We start from the raw sequence: 20,314 nt of genomic DNA, 5'->3' as shown, positions 1-20,314 counted from the left end.
GGTGTAAGACTTCTGTTACCCAACTCCCTTTCTCTCTGAAAAGAGGACTGGGATCCCCTCTTTCACGTAACAATTATCCATATAATTGTCATTTCCTCCGTGGACTTGTTTCCTCACCACTAAGACATGGGGTTTGAACAAGATAATCTCTAAGGTTCTTTCAGCACTAACATTCTTGGTTTCTTTTTCTCTGAAACTTCTATTTCTGTGAAGCCCTTCCCAGACCTCATTTTGGCTCCAGAGATGCTTGGCGAGGCACGTGATGTTGTCAAACATGAACAGATGGCATCTGCTCACAGGGAACAGGTCGGCGGTGGGGGCTGCCTTCTCTCCTCTCTCCAAATGCCAAGAGCCACGTGGCACTGAGTTCATGCCTCTCCCCTAAGACTGGCCTTTGCTGGGCCACGTGCATCTCACACGGCACGGAAAGTGGTAACCCACTGGGATCAGGTGAGTTCTGGGGCACCCCTTCTTTCCTGAGGTGAATAAGACTTTGCACACAAGCCAGTAAACACACCGCTCTCCTGGCCGGCACAGGCACTTACCTGCCCGAAGTGATGAGCCAAAATTATGTCCACAACATTGGTTGTCAAGCCCGAGAGCTACAAAGATAAAAACTTGGTGTCAAGGGAGTTAGCATGGGTAAAAATTTATCAAGCTGTCCAATTCACTGGTGCACTTTCTTGTATATATGTTATCCTTCAACAAATAAACAACACAACTCAGTGTCACACATTTTCGTGAGATGGTGGTCCCAGGAAACCTGAGAACAAGAAACAAGTCAGAAAAAAATGAAAAGTTTTCCTTCCAGGGTAATAATATAGCCTGCTTTGAAATAGGTGGCTAGAAGAAATGCTGCCATTACTTCTTTGAAAACGTGGGACCAAGAACTCACAGCTATTAGCTGCTTCATTCCTGCCTGTATTTCTGCAGTTACACTGGGTTTACAGTTAATAAGGAACGACTTACAACTACTTCCAAGCCATCCAAAAGAAAAAACGATTTTTTTTCTTTTAGTTTTGCTATCTTCATTTCAAGTAGTGGGAGGAAACTGCTATGTTTACAGAATGTTCTTGCATTTTGAACATTTTTCTCCTAATTTTTCCCATTTCAAAACTATGCACATCACAGTCCAATAAATGCATCAATCTGTGTAAATCTGCAGACTGTTAGTCTATCTTCAGAAAAATTTCCATCTCAAATTATGTTGCTGATTCCCCTTAAGCCTTCCTTCTTTGCTGCTTTTATGCTCAATTCCTACTGCTGACTTGGATCAGAGGTGAAGTACTGAGCTGGGGGTGGAGACGGACAAGAGGAAATCAGGGGGACAGATGTGGATATGGGTGGAGCAGGATCATGTAGTCCCAGAAAGATTCAGGAAGAAAGAAGCCCAGAAATCTTCACATGGGTTATCAATGATCCACAGGTTATAAATTAAAGATAATAAGAATTAATAACCTATTTCATTTCATGTTTAATACTCATAAGGTCATTCTAAAGCTTTATAAGAATTTTTACTAGGTTGTATCACGTTATTAAGAGTGTTCAGGTAAGTTTTAATGTACCCACATCCTAGATAGGAATTAGAACAAATTTTAAATAAGTCAGGTTGTAAGAAAGAATTTCCATAGCATCTGGCAATAGCATTGTTAATATATTTCATCCAAAGCTAGGAAATACATCATTTCTCCAGAAGTTAAATGTGGGGGGGAATGGATAAACTTTTTAGAATCTGGTCTGCTGGCAGGTGGAATAGTTTAATATTTTTAAATAACTATGAAAGCAATACATGTTTATCATAGAAAATTAGGAAAACATAGAATCCATAAAATAAAAATAAGAATCATCTGTAATGCTACCAGCCAAAGATGTAACTACCGGTAGCAAATTATTTTCCTTCTTTTCTTATGCATATATGTATTTAACAAAATTTTACTGTCTGTTTTTTTAAACATGAGAATTTTCACATTTCCTTAAATAACCAAAAAAAACACGTAAGTTTTTGGTTGCATAGTATTCCATTCGTGACTGAGACTCACAGACAATGATGAATCAAAGCAGCAAGATACACAAGAATATATATTCTATTATTCCAAGTATATGAAGTTTAAGAATATATAAAACCAATCTACGGTGGTAGAAGTCAGAATAACAGTTATTTCTGGGAAAGGGAGGAAGTATTAAGCACAGAGCTGGAAATATTCTGTATATTGACTAAGTGGTGATTACATGTGTAAACATTCATCATGCTGTATACTTAAAACTTCTTGCCCTTGACTGTATGAATGAAAAAATAAAAATAAAAACCAGATAAGCCATTTTGAGAAGGAACCAAGAGATGAGCCAATGGACACTGGTCTTACTTTGGAAGCTGCCCAGTCAATCCAGCCTTTGGCACAAGGGTCAACGTTAATGAGCACGAGACCTTCCACGAGCTCTGGGTGATTGAGCTGAAACAAGACAAAGACAACAGTAAAGAGCCCCCTTCTCAGCTTTTTCTAAAAATACTGCAGCATGGTTAGTCACCTCTTACTAGGCCTCAATGTCTCAGATTTGAAAGTAAGAAAGGTCAGAGAGGTGCTAGGGAGGATATTTAGAAAAATAGCTCTATAAATCTAGCTTAGCATCTGGAAAACCAGCTTCCTAAATTACCATCACATGATCTCGCCTGGCAAAGATCTACGGGGGAGATGGTTTTTATTTCCACAGCAGAGGACGGCACCTGGTATCTCTACAGTTGTTTAGCTCATGGTGGGTCTCCCCCGCTGGGGCAGTGCCCTTGGGACTACACGGCATAAGGGGCTACTGAGGCTTAGACTGGCTATTTCATACTCATACACCTTGTCCCCAATAGCAACTTCTTAAGTTTTTTTCTAAAACCACATGAATAGGTGATACCACCCTCCAGAAGACTGCCCTTTACCCAGGAGGCATTTGGGAAAGAGTTCCTTAAATAAAATTAATAAGAATATTTCTATGTAAACTAAAAACTTTCCAGCTTACTTTTTCCCCTCCGATTATGCTCACTATAGAAAATTTGATAAACAGAGAAATTATAAAAGCAGAAAATAAAATCTCATATTATCTAACCACACAACATCAATCTGTTAGTATTTTCGTATGTTTTCTTTCATTTCTTTCCTATGCCTATGACAAACTTTATGTGCATCTGTATTCTAACCATTTTGTTAAGGTTACGGTGTATGTGAATTGCATATCATTACAAGCTCTTCTTACAAAATGTTAATGGCTGTAAGAAATTCCACCATAACTATTCTCTGAGAATTATTTTTACTGATGATATCTTGCCCTCATTTGTTATTCTTCAGGTGCTATAAGTACAAAGCAAGGCCTTATACAAACCTGTATCTGTTGACAGAATTTATAGAAAAACTGACATAAGATCCACAACAGTTCCTTGTCATTTAACACAGCAGTAAGAGCTGTGACCTAGGCAGTGCCTCAAGGGTGTTGAGACTAATCCTCCATGTACTTACTGCAAATCTGCTGAGGATGTAAGCTCCAGCTCCAACTCCAACCCCAATGATGCTTTTCAGACTGTGAATGGGACACACCAACATTGATAGGGTTAACTCATTTGGAGGTAGGATGGCATAATGAAAAGAATGCAATTGGGTTCAAATCTGGCTCTGATGCTTACTGGATGTAGAATTTGGTCAGGTTTCTTTAACTTCCTGAGCCTGGGTTCCCTACCTATAAAACAAGAATATGACCACCTACTTCTAAGTTGATTTTAAGGATTAAATGAAATATGACTAAAACCTGGGAGTCATCCTTGACAGCTCACTCTCCTAATACCTCCATATCCAACCCATCAGCAAATCTACCTTCAAAGTATTTCCATCTGCCTTCTCCTACTCCATTCCACCCCCTGGGCAGTATCCAGTACCAAGCTATCATTATCACTTGCCTGATTGTTGTAATGGTTTAACTGGTCCCTTGCTTTTTGTCTTTTACCCCTCTCTAAATCATTCTCTCCACAGCTGGAGTAATTTCTTTTTAAAAATGTAAATTGCTTTACTGATGTGCAATTTACATATCTAGAGTGATCATTTTAAAAGACTAAATTGGATAGCACTTAAAACCCTTCGGTGTTTTTTGTCTTTTGAATAAAATCCCAAATTCTTACCTGATCTGTGAGACCTGTGCATTCTGGTCCTTGTCTATTTCTCAAATTTCACCCTGTGCCTTTCTCCCACTTGCTCACTTGGCTCAGGCCTTTTGGACATATTCCTTCTGTCTGGAATCCTCTTGTCCTGGCTCTCTGTTTAGGTAACTCCTTTTTATTCTCCAGGTCTCAATCTAAAGGACTCCTTCTTAGAGAGGCAATCCTCAATTAGCCTTAGCTGTGTAGACCCTGCCCTTATTCTCTATCACAACATCCCCGCTGACTTCTTCTATAGCACGTAAGTTGTGACTATTTGTTTGCTTACTTGTTGTCAATTATTTCCCACACCAAAATGTAAGCTCCACACTCCATGAGGGTAGTGACGATACTGTTTTGCTCATCGTCATATCCCCCAGATGAGACACATAGTAGAAAGTGTGAAAAAACAGAAAACAAAAACCATGTGAAAGAACTGCAGAATGAACTTACTTTAAGTGGGTGAGAACAGGAGGCAGCATTTCGGCCAGCTCATCCATTGTCGGATACTGGTACCTGAAATCCAGAAGGATAACTCCTGAATTAGGATGTACTCACAGTTCCCAATCACTAGAACAGCTAGGAAAGTACAGGGTTCTTAGATAAAAGCATTCCCTTTACCAAAGGCTCAAAGGAGGTGATGTGGTACCCGGAAATGATTTTGGCATGTTGTGTGACTCTCTACAACTGCCACACTAAGAGGAAAGTAAAAAACAAACAAAAAAACCCCTACGTGTTTCTATAACCTGAAGAGCAATCTCTGGGACGAGAGGAAGCCATTTGAAAAGAACAGGTAATACGGTTCTCTCCAGGGTATTTCCAAACCCCTAATAACCACTTCATTTGGGGTTCAGGCTCAGTAAACTTCTAGCAGTAAGAGTCAACTTACTGCTCTTGGTCTGCTGCTTAGGTTTAGGCAGCTAAGTGCAAAAGTAAACAAAGCTTTACTGGGCCTAGGCACACAGTCGCAAATCCTGGGCTGATTTGTTTTACTTAGGCCTAGAATAACCCGGTTACTTTATTATTTGCTTTTGAATTTGGTTCATGATCTAAGCCACTGGATCCTAAGATGGTCAGGCAAGCCTGAAACTGACTCAGACCAAGAATCCAAGAAAAGTAGGAAGTGTCCATAGAAATTACAGCATCAAAGATGGAAGGGATCTTCAGACAACCCCCTACACATGGGGCAGGATCTGCTCTACGTTTGACAGGGAAGTCAGCCTGCCTCTGCTTGAAACACTTCAAGCACTGGCGTGTTCTTGAGCCATTTGTACATAAAATAGGAAAAAGGAACTGGATCTAAGTCTTGTTGGATATAAACTGGTCACCGGCCAATTTGTGTTTAAGAGACAGAATAGCTTGGACGTAGTCAATAACATAAGATTCTGGAGCCAGACTGCCTGGGTTAAAATCCCAGCTCTATTACTTATTTGTTATGTAAGCTTGGCCAAGGTACTTAGTACCTTTGGGCCTTAATATCCTCCCCTGTACAATGGGAATAACAGTAAACCTATCCCATAGGGTTGTAAGGATTAAATGAGTTAATAAATGTAAAGCGTGCAATGCAGCGTCAAGAATACTGTTTGAGAACTACGTAAGTGTTAGCTATTATTCTAACACTGCAATGGTCTATTTCACAGCAGTCACTGGCAAAGGCAGCTCTGGAGATGAGTAAAGGGAGAGGGGAAGAATTAGCATTCCACAGTTTGTGCTTTCATTCCTCCTCCAAGGTCTCCTCAATAATTATGCTGTCCAGGGAAGAGTCAGGGAGACTGTGGCTCCACCATGCAAAGCAGGCTTAGGATGAGGCTGAGAGCTCCATGTCCACGTCCAGTTAAATGCACCTCTAGCTGACAGGGCAGCTCCTCCAAATAAATGGTTATACTGATATTCAAATTCCTGTCACCAGATTGAAGGTAAGGGTGGGGAGGTGCTCCCAGGAAGCTCAGAGGAATCTGAGTTTGGGCCTAGGTAGTTCGGAGTTTCAGGGAGGGACACAAAAATGACAGATTTAAAATAGATGAGGAAGGAGACAGTTAAAAGACAGTGAGAAGTGGGTGTTCCAGACACTAATGCCTTGTGATTGGCTCCCATTCACGGAGGGCCATTCCTGGATATGGGAAAACATGCAGTTTTCGTGAACAGACTGTACATAACAGTCCTCTCAGAACAAGGAGAGGAAATATGCAGATGGTCGGTTGACAAGTATGACCTGTAGGCTGTGCTGAAACCAGCTTGGAGGGAAGCACACGGCTACTGCTCCCGCTGGAGCTTAGCCGTTTGCTCTCTGAGTGCGTCTTCCAGAAGGTCTTGCTTGTGGTCTTACCCAGCTGGGAAAGAGGGTGCACCTTCCTGCTGGCCTGGGGCATCAACATGACAGACAGCAAAGTGCTGGGTGATCTCCTGCATATCCTCAAAGTTAAAGAATGCATTGAAACAGGATTTATCTGCAAGAGCAAAACACTCATAAGTCACAAGTTCTCCATTTCTCCCCAGTTTTCCTCTACTCAATCAATTCCATATCATCGTCCTCTTTCACCCCCTTTTAATTACTGTTTCACTAAAGTGAAGTGTCTGAATAATCTGTCTGATTCAAGCTGCCCTACAGGCTGACTACCAGACATATCAACAACTTGAAAAGGATAACTAATCCTCAATTCTACAGAATGTCTACAAAGTGGAAACCAATCCTGGTGTTTCACAAAACAATCTTACACCCATAGTACTGTCATTTTTCATGTATCTTATTCCCCTACCTAACAGAGAGATACTGACCATATCCCAAGAGCCTGGCTAAAGTGAGTATCTTAGGCTGCTTACATTCACCACGTGGAAGACTGTCTCTTGGCAAAATTGCTGGGGTGCAGGGAGGGGTTTCTGCTTCAATTTCTACCCTGTTGGTGGAACTGCTTAAATTCCTTCTCATGCTAAAGAGGCAACAAAAGCTCCAGCACTAGACTGTAACCTCAAATGCAGGCCACCTCTGAAAGCCAGAGGAGCGTGAAAGAAAACACATGTACGTAGACTCTGTATGCCTGGGGCTAGGGCCAGAATCTTATATTACCATCTAGAAAAGTCCATTTAAAGTCACTCATATGCTAACACATATATATGGAATCTAAAAAAAAAAAATTGTTATGAAGAACCTAGGGGCAGGATGGGAATAAAGACAGACCTACTAGAGAATGGACTTGAGGACATAGGGAGGGGGAAGGGTAAGCTGGGACAAAGTGAGAGAGTGGCATGGACATATATACACTACCAAATGTAAAATTGATAGCTAGTGGGAAGCAGCCGCATAGCACAGGGAGATCAGCTCGGTGCTTTGTGACCACCTAGAGGGGTGGGATAGGGAGGGTGGGAGGGAGGGAGATGCAAGAGGGAAGAGATATGGGGATATATGTATATGTCTAGCTGATTCACTTTGTTATAAAGCAGAAACTAACACACCATTGTAAAGCAATTATACTCCAATAAAGATGTTAAATAATTAATTAATTAATTAAATAAAGTCACTCATGACAGGCTATAATAAGAATACTTTTACTAATTTATTGAAGAGCTCACAACAAAGTTAAGTTCGAACTCTGAATTTTCTAACCCGAAATATGAAAAAACCCAAAGCACAGATTGTTTTTTAAAAAAAACTGATTTCAGTTCTACTTTCTTAACCAGTTCATCATATAATCTTCAGTCCTTTAGCAGATATGACACAAAGTGAGATATAATCCCAGTATCCTCCAAAACGCATTCAACTGCATACTTTCCAGGAACTTTAATTCTGCCATTAACATGTAGCAATGAGGAGGGAAGGTTAAGGCAGAGAGGAGAAAACCTATGGTTTATCAGAATACTGGGGTTTCTTGTGTGTTTTTAAAAAATATACAACGATTATGTATTATAATAAAATAGGGAAGGTATAAAATCAAATACATACGATTGAGGCCAATGTCATGATATGTCAGAATAACTGGTCTGTTTCCCTTCGGTAGGCCTCTTATAGTGACGTGGACCATACCGTGAGTTGTTTCTATATCATGTTCCTGTAACAAGAGAACATAAAGGTCTCAGCAAGGGCAGAATGGACTTCCCAGGTTACTGAAGTTTCACAATACCCAGTTCACTGCTATTTCCCACTAGCTGGGGCAGGACACATCGCTGAATTATAAGCCTACTAGAGAGATGTTATATCATACAGAATATTCCTACTTTTTAATTCCTTCCAGATAAACAAACAAACTAAGGAAAAATATAACTTATCTACAAAGCTCACTTTCTTAAGTGGGGGAAGCCAGGGATCTGTTGAGAATATATTCGTAACCAGGTATGGCGAGGAGATCAGCAAGTTGAGTGAGGAGCCAGGTAAGACCTGGGGAAAGGAAAGTTAAGGAAGCAGAAGATGTGAAGAAGCTGCTGGGTAAAAAGACAGAGGCTTCAGAGCCTCTAAATGCATGTTCAACAACTGATCATTTCAATAGCACCTATGGGTGTATCTGCCTAAAATCTCTCCCCTTCCCTGGGAGCTGCCATTCTGTGTCATCCATACAGTACAGGAGTGGCTCTTGGCCGCCTTGTCTGTAGACTATAACCTTATGGCCATGGCTCACTGGAGTCAGGTGGGCATTTGGTCCATGCTAGGTCAGCATCCTTCCCTGAGAATTTGTAATTGGGACTAAGAGATTCCATCCTCAGCTTGGTTCTTCTCTTGAAAAGAAAAGTAAACTTGGGAGCTTATAGTAGGCATTTCCACCACTTTAATTCCTGGTTCCGGCTGTGTGTGCTGTTAAGTTCTGAGACATCCCTGGATTGCCTCTGGTTTAAGCTATTTGGGTGGGTTTGTTCCCTGCATCCTAAAGGGTCCTAACCAAGGCAATGAGTAAAATTTAAGATGCAGCCAGAGCAGAGCTCAGGAACTGAATAAAGCTAGAACAAGATGCAATCAGAGCTACTGGGACCAGCACTAAGAGTGGTTGGGTAGAAAAGAAAGAGACTCTAGAAAAAGTAACTGAGATTATTCTAGTCTTCTTCAACATCTAATTTCTTAAAAATGAATTACCACACCTAGCCTAGTGAATTTTTGCTGACAAAGTCCGTACCTATCTCAGGAAGTCTTACAGTAGCTGAGACAAAATAACTCTGTCAATAAGAATCCCAACAAAGGCAAAGCACTTCCAACTTAACTTCCTATCTAATAATGAACCTCATCAGAGCCTTGGTTTCTTCTCTCATGTGGGGCACAGAACAATCTTACACTAATTGAACATCAGTATATCTCAAATCATGGGCTGCAAGCTAGAGCAGGTATCTCTCTAGCAAATCAAACCACAAGTGACTCAATATTTCTGCTATTCTCTATTACTGCTTGCTACATCCTCTTCAAAGGCTTGAAAAGGGGGAATAAGAAATGAAGGAGAGAATCAGGTACTGTGAACTGGCTATGAAATGAAGTACAGGGTTTGGATGGGAGGAATATAAAGACAGAAATTCCTGTTGCTGTATGAGCATTTCTCACGTGGTAACGTCACTTATTGAGGAACCCCCTCCACCACCATCGTCAGGCTCATTCCCTAAACAACTACATATCTACTGAACCCCTACTACCAGACCCTGGACTGAGCTCTGGGCACAAAACAGTGAACAAGAGAGATGTGATCCCTGCTCTCACAGAGATTACGTTCTACACAGGGAGGCCGACAATAAACACACAAACCAACCAACCCATAACAATAGCCTGTGATCAGTGCTGTGAATGAAAGAAATAAATAGGATGCTGTGATGGAAAATTGAAGAGGAAGACGTTAACTCTACTAGTAGTCAGGAAAGTGCAAATTAAATGAGATGTAATTTCATACATACCAGAATGGCAAAAATTTTTAAGTCAGATAATGCCAAGTGTTGGCCAAGATGTAGAGAAATAAGAACTTTCATACACTACTGGTAGGCATGTAACCTGGAACGACTACTCTGGAGAAAAATTTGGTAATTTCTAGTAAAGTTAAGAGGTGTCTACCCTACAGCAATTTTACTTTTAGGTCTAATCTAAAGCGATTCTCAAACACACTCACACAGACAAAAAGATATGTGCAGATATATATATATATATATACATATACACTGAAGCCTTATTTATAATGTCAAAAAATTGAAAGTAGTCTAATTAGTCATCAATAAGGAAACTGATAAATTATGACATTCGTATAATGAGATGCAGACAAAAATGAATGAACTAGAACTATAAGCATTAATACACAGAGAAAATCTTGAAAAAAAAAAAAATTTATTTATTTATTTAGTTGCGCCAGGTCTAGTTGTGGCATGCGAACTCTTAGTTGCGGCATGCATGTGGGATCTAGTTCCCTGACCAGGGGTCGAACCCAGGCCCCTGCATTGGGAGCTCGGAATCTTAATCACTGCTCCAGCAGGGAAGTCCCTACATACATATATTTAAAGTATAAAAACTTGGAGAAGGAATGTACACTAAATTTAGGACTTGATTCCTTCTGGGAGGTGATATATTCCGAAAATGAACTTAAGGAGGCTTTGATCTCTCTCATGTTTCACTTCTTGAGAGAAAGAAAGAATAAAGAGGGAGACAGGGAGAAACCAGCCCCTGCCAGATGAGTGACAATACAGGAGAACCCAAATTGAAGAGAATGCGCAACCATCTGTCATCTTGACAGTCTAGTTGCTGGAGCCTTCCTGTGTCATATCTAAGCCTTCAGTAGAGTCTTGCATAAATATCCTGGCTTGGTCTCAGCTGTGCTACTGAGAACTGAGGGAAAAGAACGATTTACACTTTGGCCCTAGGGTTAGCAGGACCTCCTAAGACCTGGTAATTGATGGGGATAGTGTGTGCAGGAAAAGGGAGGGTGCCAAGAGGAGGGTGGGGGATAGTGAGCTGTCAGGGAAGTTCAGAAGGATGATGAAAAGGGAAATAAAACAGATGGGGCAAAAGAGAACACATTTAAAAAGCAGACGAGGCAACAGGGCAAAGTAACTTACTTTGTCATCATTTCATAATCTGGACGAAATTCAGAGTTAAAATTGGCTTACAAAATTTCAACTTTTTAGGGAGATCTTAGCCCCTACCTCCCCATAATATGCCCTCAAATTGTGTAGCGACCAAAGTATCAAAAGGCCAAGAGTACTGAGCCCTATCTGTCAATCTTGTTGCCCTATTTGGAGCAACCCTTGGTTGTCAGTATCTCTTATGGTTTCTCTTCATTTTCAAAGTAATATGAAAAGAAAGGAGACACTCACATCCATGTGGATTTGTAAATATATCCTTTGTGACCTTATATGTGAATGGCTTGAACAAGTCTCCATCTGGAGATGAGTGCGCAGAGACCTTGGCTATGGAGCTGATTCAATGGTCGGGCCACTGCAGGGGTGATGCTGCTGCCACCCTTCTGCTTTAGCCAACTACCAGCTGCTGCACAGGCTGTTTCTCCAGTTACCTCACCCTTCACCCCAGCATTCTAGAGGGTGTGACTGCACAATGAAAGTGTCCAATAGGCTCTGGTCATAGAGCTTTCCCAGCACTCTCTGATTACTTACCACCTCCAACACTATGCACTTTTAAAACATGATCCTTTATTCTCCAGGCTTATAAAACCACCTGAAATCATATCGGCCCACAACATACTTCTCCATCTTAGACTGCCTCTCCCTCTTAATCAAAGTTGTAGTTGAGAGATTAGGATATTACCATTAATTGATAATAATCAGTGTTCACCTTTTTTTCTGAGTCCTTTTCCTTCTGCTAAATGTGCAATCACCAGAGTTATTACACAATCTGACTTGTCATACCTCTCTGAACTTAGTTAAATTTTGATCACGTCATGTCTATTAGTGCTTCTTCCTCTCCCTGGCCAGTCTGAAACAGTTTAGGTAAACTTGGAGGACAACATACTCTTGGAAATGTCAACATTCTTATTAGTATGAGTTTTATTCTGTTTCTAATAAGCAAGCTACTGTATGAGCCTTGGGCATAGTTTTTGTTATTTATTACATAGGAAATTTTAATATAATGCCCCCACTGCCTTACCCCTGTGTAGTGGTATAAAGTTCATTTGCATGACTTCATTTAATCCCATAGTAAAAGAATCTGCCTCCACAATTACTCAGCCTTTCTGCCTATGTGTAAATCACATTTTCCTTCTTAAAGTTCTATAATACATTCTCCCTGACTCTAGCTTCAGCTCTCTCCCCTCTTACCTCTTAGATCTTTCAGCCTGGTTAAATCAATATTCTTTGAGACATCGACTTTTCCTTTTCAACTACCCACACTCTCAGACTTCCTACAAATCATGCTCTTCATTTGAAAGCTTCTTTTGCAATATGTCAACATAAAATCTATCTTTTCCTATCTGTCTTTTCAAAGCCAACTCCAATATCTTCTTCACACAGCCTTAGCTAACAATGAGGAGAAAAAGAGTGAATGACTATTTAACCCACATGCAACAGCCCAGAACACCTTCAGAACATGGACTCTCTAGTCCAAGTAGGAAGGGGTCCAGGTTTGGCCAATTCAGACACCCCAGTCTCTGGCCAGAGTGAGCAGTCCAGGGAAATGCATGTGACCCCCACACATGTGACCCATACTAAGCCAATAAGACTCCTCCCCTAGCCTTTTCCCTCAAGTTACAGGTAAAGATCTCTTCTCTTAGCAGTGAGGCTGCTAAGCTGGAAGGATGTGAATTTTGGGCAGTTGGCAGCTGTCATGCCCATGCTATGACAGAGCTTGTCAGAGAAATAAACCCTCTAGTGACAAGGGAAAAGGGAACTGAGATTGGGCGTGGTGATAAAAGGCCTCAGCTTTTTCTATAAGATTCTTTTTTTCTCCCCAAATGAGAATAAAGTCACCTCTATCCTTAGTACTTAATCAATCTCCCCCTTACCCCCCACCCCCCCAAAAAAAACCCCAACAAAATCAAACCAAAAGGGGAGACTGAGTCAAGATGGCGGAGTAGAAGGACATGCTCTCACTACCTCTTTCGAGAACACCGGAATCATAACTAACTGCTGAACAATCATCGACAGGAAGACACTGGAACTCACCAAAAAAGATACCCCACATGCAAAGACAAAGGAGAAGCCGCAATGAGACAGTAGGAGGGGCGCTATCACAATAAAATCGGATCCCATAACTGCTGGGTGGGTGACTCACAAACTGGAGAACACTTATACCACAGAAGTCCACCCACTGGAGTGAAGGTTCTGAGCCACACATCAGGCTTCCCAACCTGGGGGTCTGGCAACGGGAGGAGGAATTCCTAGAGAATCAGACTTTGAAGGCTAGCGGGATTTGATTGCAGGACTTTGGCAGGACTGGCGGAAACAGAGACTCCACTCTTGGAGGGCACACACAAAGTAGTGTGCGCATCAGGACCCAGGGGAAGGAGCAGTGACCCCATAGGAGACTGAACCAGACCCACCTGCTAGTGTTGGAGGTACTCCTGCAGAGACGGGGAGCAGCTGTGGCTCACCAAGGGACAGGGACACTGGCAGCAGAAGTTCTGGGAAGTACTCCTTGGCGTGAGCCCTCCCAGAGTCTGTCATTAGCCCCACCAAAGAGCCCGGGTAGCCTCCAGTGTTGGGTCGCCTAGGCCAAACAACCAACAGGGAGGGAACCCAGCCCCACGCATCAGCAGACAAGTGGATTAAAGTTTTACTGAGTTCTGCCCACCAGAGCAACAGCCAGCTCTACCCACCACCAGTCCCTCCTATCAGAAAACTTCCACAAGCCTCTTAGATAGTCTCATCCACCAGAGGGCAGACAGCAGAAGCAAGAAGAACTACAATCCTGCAGCCTGTGGAACAAAAACCACATTCACAGAAAGACAGACAAGATGAAAAGCCAGAGGGCTATGTACCAGATGAAGGAACAAGATAAAACCCCAGGAAAAACAACTAAATGAAATGGAGATAGGCAGTCTTCCAGAAAAAGAATTCAGAATAATGATAGTGAAGATGATCCAGGACCTCGGAAAAAGAACGGAGGCAAAGATAGAGAAGGTGCAAGAAATGCTAAACAAAGACCTAGAAGAGTTAAAGAACAAACAAACAGAGGTGAACAATACAATAACTGAAATGAAAAATACACGAGAAGGAATCAATAGCAGCATAACTGAGGCAGAAGAACGGATAAGTGACCTGGAAGACAGAATGGTGGAATTCACTGTTGCGGAACAGAATAAAGAAAAAAGAATGAAAAGAAATGAAGACAGCCTAAGAGACCTCTGGGACAACATTAAACGCAACAACATTCGCATTATAGGGGCCCCAGAAGAAGAGAGAGAGAAAGGACCCGAGAAAATATTTGAAGAGATTATAGTCGAAAACTTCCCTAACATGGGAAGGGAAACAGCCACCCAAGTCTAGGAAGCACAGAGAGTCCCATACAGGATAAACCCAAGGAGAAACATTCCGAGACACACAGTAATCAAATTGGCAAAAATTAAAGACAAAGAAAAATTATTGAAAGCAGCAAGGGAAAAACGACAAATACATACAAGGGAACTCCCATAAGGTTAACAGCTGATTTCTCAGCAGAAACTCTACAAGCCAGAAGGGAGTGGCACGATATACTTCAAGTGATGAAAGGGAAGAATGTACAACCAAGATTACTCTATCCGGCAAGGATCTCATTCAGATTCGATGGAGAAATCAAAAGCTTTACAGACGAGCAAAAGCTAAGAGAATTCAGTACCACCAAACCAGCTCTACAAAAAATGCTAAAGGAACCTCCCTAAGTGGGAAACACAAGAGAAGAAAAGGACCTACAAAAACAAACCCAAAACAATTAAGAAAATGGTCATAGGAACATACATATTCATAATTACCTTAAACGTGAATGGATTAAATGCTCCAACCAAAAGACACAGGCTTGCTGAATGGATACAAACACAAGACCCATATATATGCTGTCTACAAGAGACCCACTTCAGACCTAGGGACACATACAGACTAAAAGTGAGGGGATGGAAAAAGATATTCCATGCAAATGGAAACCAAAAGAAAGCTGGAGTAGCAATACTCACATGAGATAAAATAGACTTTAAAATTAAGAATGTTACAAGAGACAAGGAAGGACACCACAAAATGATCAAGGGATCAGTCCAAGAAGAAGATATAACAATTATAAATATATATGCACTCAACATAGGAGCACCTCAATACATAAGGCAACTGCTAACAGCTATAAAAGAGGGAATCAACAGTAACACAATAATAGTGGGGGACTTTAACACCTCACTTACACCAATGGACGGATCATCCAAACAGAAAATTAATAAGGAAACACAAGCTTTAAATGACACAATAGTTTAGATAGATTTAATTGATATTTATAGGACATTCCACCCAAAAACAGCAGATTACACTTTCTTCTCAAGTGTGCAGGGAACATTCTCCAGGATAGATCACATCTTGGGTCACAAATCAAGCCTCAGTAAATTTAAGAAAATTGAAATCATATCAAGCATCTTTTCTGACCACAACGCTATGAGATTAGAAATCAATTACAGGGATAAAAATGTAAAAAACACAAACACATGGAGGCTAAACAATCCATTACTAAATAACCCAGAGATCACTGAAGAAATCAAAGAGGAAATCAAAAAATACCTAGAGACAAATGACAATGAAAACACGACGATCCAAAACCTATGGGATGCAGCAAAAGCAGTTCTAAGAGGGAAGTTTATAGCTATACAAGCCTACCTCAAGAAACAAGAAAAATCTCAAATAAACAATCTAACGTTACACCTAAAGGAACTGGAGAAAGAAGAACACACAAAACCCAAAGTTAGCAGAAGGAAAGAAATCATAAAGATCAGAGCAGAAATAAATGAAATAGAAACAAAGAAAACAACAGCAAAGAACAATAAAACTAAAAGCTGGTTCTTTGAGAAGATAAACAAAATTGATAAACCATTAGCCAGACTCATCAAGAAAAAGAGGGAGAGGACTCAAATCAATAAAATTAGAAATGAAAAAGGAGCAGTTACAACAGACACTGTAGAAATACAAAGCATCCTAAGAGACTACTACGAGCAACTCTATGCCAATAATATGGACAACCTGGAAGAAATGGACAAATTCTTAGAAAGGTATAACCTTCCAAGACTGAACCAGGAAGAAACAGAAAATATAAACAGACCAATCACAAGTAATGAAATTGAAACTGTGATTAAAAATCTTCCAACAAACAAGAGTCCAGGACCAGATGGCTTCACAGGTGAATTCTATCAAACATTTAGAGAAGAGCTAACACCCATCCTTCTCAAACTCTTCCAAAAAATTGCAGAGGAAGGAAAACTCCCAAACTCATTCTGAGGCCACCATCCCACTGATACCAGAACCAGAAAAAGATACTACAGAAAAAGAAAATTACAAACCAATATCACTGATGAATAGAGATGCAAAAATCCTCAACAAAATACTAACAAACAGAATCCAACAACACATTAAAAGGATCATACCCCATGATCAAGTGGGATTTATCCCAAGGATGCAAGGATTCTTCAATATACACAAATCAATCAATGTGATACACCATATTAACAAATTGAAGGATAAAAAGCATATGATCATCTCAATAGATGCAGAAAAAGCTTTTGACAAAATTCAACACCCATTTATGATAAAAACTCTCCCGAAAGTGGGCATAGAGGGAACCTACCTCAACATAATAAAGGCCATATACAACAAACCCACAGCAAACATCTTTCTCAATGGTGAAACACTGAAAGCATTTCCTCTAAGATCAGGAATGAGACAAGGATGTCCACTCTCACCACTATTATTCAACATAGTTCTGGAAGTCCTAGCCACGGCAATCAGAGAAGAAAAAGAAATAAAAGGAATACAAATTGGAAAAGAAGAAGTAAAACTGTCACTGTTTGCAGATGACATGATACTATACATAGAGAATCCGAAAAATGCCACCAGAAAACTACTAGAGCTCATCAATGAATTTGGTAAAGTTGCAGGATACAAAATTAATGCACAGAAATCTCTTGCATTCCTATACACTAATGATGAAAAATCTGAAAGAGAAATTAAGGAAACACTCCCATTTACCATTGCAACAAAAAGAATAAAATACCTAGGAATAAACCTACCTAGGGATGCAAAAGACCTTATGCAGAAAACTATAAGACACTGATGAAAGAAATTAAAGATGATACCAACAGATGGAGAGATATACCATGTTCTTGGATTGGAAGAATCAACATTGTGAAAATGACTATACTATGCAAAGCAATCTACAGATTCAGTGCAATCCCTATCAAATTACAAATGGCATTTTTTACAGGACTAGAACAAAAAATCTTAAAATTTGTATGGAGACACAAAAGACCCTGAATAGCCAAAGCAGTCTTGAGGGAAAAAAAATGGAGCTGGAGGAATCAGACTCCCTGACTTCAGACTATACTACAAAGCTACAGTCATCAAGACAATGGGGTACTGGCACAAAAACAGAAAATATAGATCAATGAAACAGGATAGAAAGCCCAGAGATAAACCCACGCACCTATGGTCAACTAATCTATGACAAAGGAGGTGAGGATATACAATGGAGAAAAGACAGTCTCTTCAATAAGTGGTGCTGAGAAAACTGGACAGCTACATGTAAAAAATGAAGTTAGAACACTCCCTAACACCATACACAAAAATAAACTCAAAATGGATTAGAGACCTAAATGTAAGACCGGGCACTATAGAACTCTTAGAGGAAAACATAGGAAGAACACTCTTTGACATAAATCACAGCAAGATATTTTTTGATCCACCTCCTAGAGTAATGGAAATAAAAACAAAAGTAAACAAATGGGACCTAATGAAACTTCAAAGCTTTTGCACAGCAAAGGAAACCATAAACAAGACGAAAAGACAACCCTCAGAACAGGAGAAAATATTTGCAAAAGAATCAGTGGACAAAGGATTAATCTCCAAAATATATAAACAGCCCATGCAGCTCAATATTTAAAAAACAAACAACCGAATCCAAAAATGGGCCGAAGACCTAAATAGACATTTCTCTAAAGAAGACATACAGATGGCCAAGAACACATGAAAAGCTGCTCAACATCACTAACTATTAGAGAAATGCAAATCAAAACTACAATGAGGTATCACCTCACACCAGTTAGAATGGGCATCAACAGAAAATCTACAAACAGCAAATGCTGGAGAGGGTGTGGAGTAAAGGGAACCCTCTTGCACTGTTGGTGGGAATGTAAATTGATACAGCCACTATGGAGAACAGTATGGAGGTTCCTTAAAAAACTAAAAATAGAATTACCGTATGACCCAGCAATCCCACTACTGGGCATATACCCAGAGAAAACCATAATTCAAAAAGACACATGGACCCCAATGTTCACTGCAGTACTATTTACAATAGCCAGGTCATGGAAGCAACCTAAATGCCCATCGACAGACGAATGGATAAAGATGTGGTACATATATACAATGGAATATTACTCAGCCATTAAAAGGAACAAAATTGGGTCATTTGTAGAGACGTGGATGCATCTAGAGACTGTCATACAGAGTGAAGTAAGTCAGAAAGAGAAAAACAAGTATCATATATTAAAGCACATATGTGGAACCTAGAAAATGGTACAGATGAACTGGTTTGTAGAGCAGAAATTGAGACACAGAAGTAGAGAAAAAAACGTATGGGGGCTTCCCTGGTGGCACAGTGGTTGAGAGTCTGCCTGCCAATGCAGGGGACACGGGTTCGAGCCCTGGTCTGGGAAGATCCCACATGTCACGGAGCAACAAAGCCTGTGAGCCACAACTACTGAGCTTGCACGTCTGGAGCCTGTGCTCCACAACAAGAGAGACCGCGACAGTGAGAGGCCCGCGCACCGCGATGAAGAGTGGCCCCCGCTCACCGCAACTAGAGAAAGCCCGTGCACAGAAACGAAGACCCAACACAGCCAAAAATAAATAAATAAGTAAATTAATTAAAAAAAAATAAACGTGTGGACACCAAGAGGGGAAAGTGGCGGGGGGTGGTGGCGGTGGTATGATGAACTGGGCGATTGGGAATGACGTGTATACACTGATGTGTATAAAATGGATAACTAATAAGAAAATAAATAAATAAATAACAGTTAAAAAAAAAAGAAAAAAAAATCCAAAAGGGGATGGGTATGCATCTCAAGGGGAGGACCTGTGAACAAAGGCCATCAGAAAGGAAAAGCACAAAGCAGAAGGATGGGTAGGTCAGCAATAATTCTAGTTTTCCTGGGAGTGGGTGGAATGTACAATGGGAAGCAGTGGGACAACAGGCTGAAAGGGGGACTGAGGCCACAATCACATCCTTCAAGGCAAGGGGAGAAGCGTGGAACTGGTCAAGCTCTCTAACAGACTGCAGCAGGTGGCTGAATCCCAGATGTCTCCAAACACCTCTTTTCTGTGGAAGGCACTTTCAGTTATTTACTTCACTGAATTCTTATTTTGTAATAGTGCCCATGCACCAAGTGACCTGCAAGAGTTTAAAGGTGTTTATACCCCTTTAGAAGAGGCAGTCACATACATACATTTGAACTGTGGTACTAAAAACCAGTCCTCACAGTAGAGTTCTATAAATCAGTCCTCTTAAGAGCTACTGCAATTAAACAGCCAGCATGAAATTATCCAGCCCTTGGCCAGGCCTGGAGTTCTTATCCTAGGAGCAAGAACTCCATTCTTGTGAGTTCACTCCATCATCAGCATCTTCTACAGGAATGATATATTGTGGCAGACAGCAGCTTTTCACTTTCCATTAATATTTCTTGAGTACCCTTCTGGTGGAAGTGGAAGGCAATTTGACAAGATATGCCAAGAGCCTTAAATGTGTTCATTCCAAGAATCCATCTAAGGAAATAATCCAATGTGTATGTAAAATTTATGCACAAAAATGTTCAGTGAACTGAACATATTATAAGCAATCTAATTTCCAAAAATAATGGAATAGTTAAGTCATGGGATAGCCATATGATGAAATAACAGGCAGCCATTAGAGATTTTTTTTTTTTTTTGGCTGCGCCACGTGGCTTGCAGGATCTTAGTTCCCTGACCAGGGATTGAACCTGGGCCTCGGCAGTTAAAGCACCAAGTCCTAACCACTGGACCACCAGGGAATTCCCC

The 20,314-nt window shown here is 40.7% G+C and overlaps 2 protein-coding genes across 7 annotated transcripts in view; one reads left to right on the top strand and one right to left on the bottom strand.

Moving 5' to 3' along the window:
* Positions 1-20,314, bottom strand: part of NDRG3 (NDRG family member 3) — an 83,173-nt gene that overhangs the window by 24,607 nt on the left and 38,252 nt on the right. For all 6 annotated transcript variants that reach the window (XM_082362002.1, XM_082362004.1, XM_082362003.1 and 3 more), the window contains 6 exons: positions 8,103-8,208; positions 6,492-6,612; positions 4,619-4,681; positions 3,498-3,558; positions 2,364-2,450; positions 546-602 (listed from right to left, as the gene is read on the bottom strand). In XM_082362002.1, coding sequence (XP_082218128.1) covers positions 546-602; positions 2,364-2,450; positions 3,498-3,558; positions 4,619-4,681; positions 6,492-6,612; positions 8,103-8,208 — 495 coding nt within the window. The remainder of the gene's footprint in view (positions 1-545; positions 603-2,363; positions 2,451-3,497; positions 3,559-4,618; positions 4,682-6,491; positions 6,613-8,102; positions 8,209-20,314) is intronic.
* RAB5IF (RAB5 interacting factor) overlaps positions 1-20,314 on the top strand; it is a 97,031-nt gene that overhangs the window by 58,747 nt on the left and 17,970 nt on the right. Inside the window, exon 5 of the transcript XR_014236028.1 lies at positions 214-450. The gene's annotated coding sequence lies outside the window, so the exon portion shown is untranslated. The remainder of the gene's footprint in view (positions 1-213; positions 451-20,314) is intronic.

The sequence above is a fragment of the Balaenoptera borealis genome (genome assembly GCF_965194805.1).
Source record: "Balaenoptera borealis genome assembly, chromosome: 16".
Taxonomy (NCBI): domain Eukaryota; kingdom Metazoa; phylum Chordata; class Mammalia; order Artiodactyla; family Balaenopteridae; genus Balaenoptera; species Balaenoptera borealis.
Note: the sequence above shows the minus strand (reverse complement) of the source record. Positions and strands in the feature narration are given on the sequence as shown.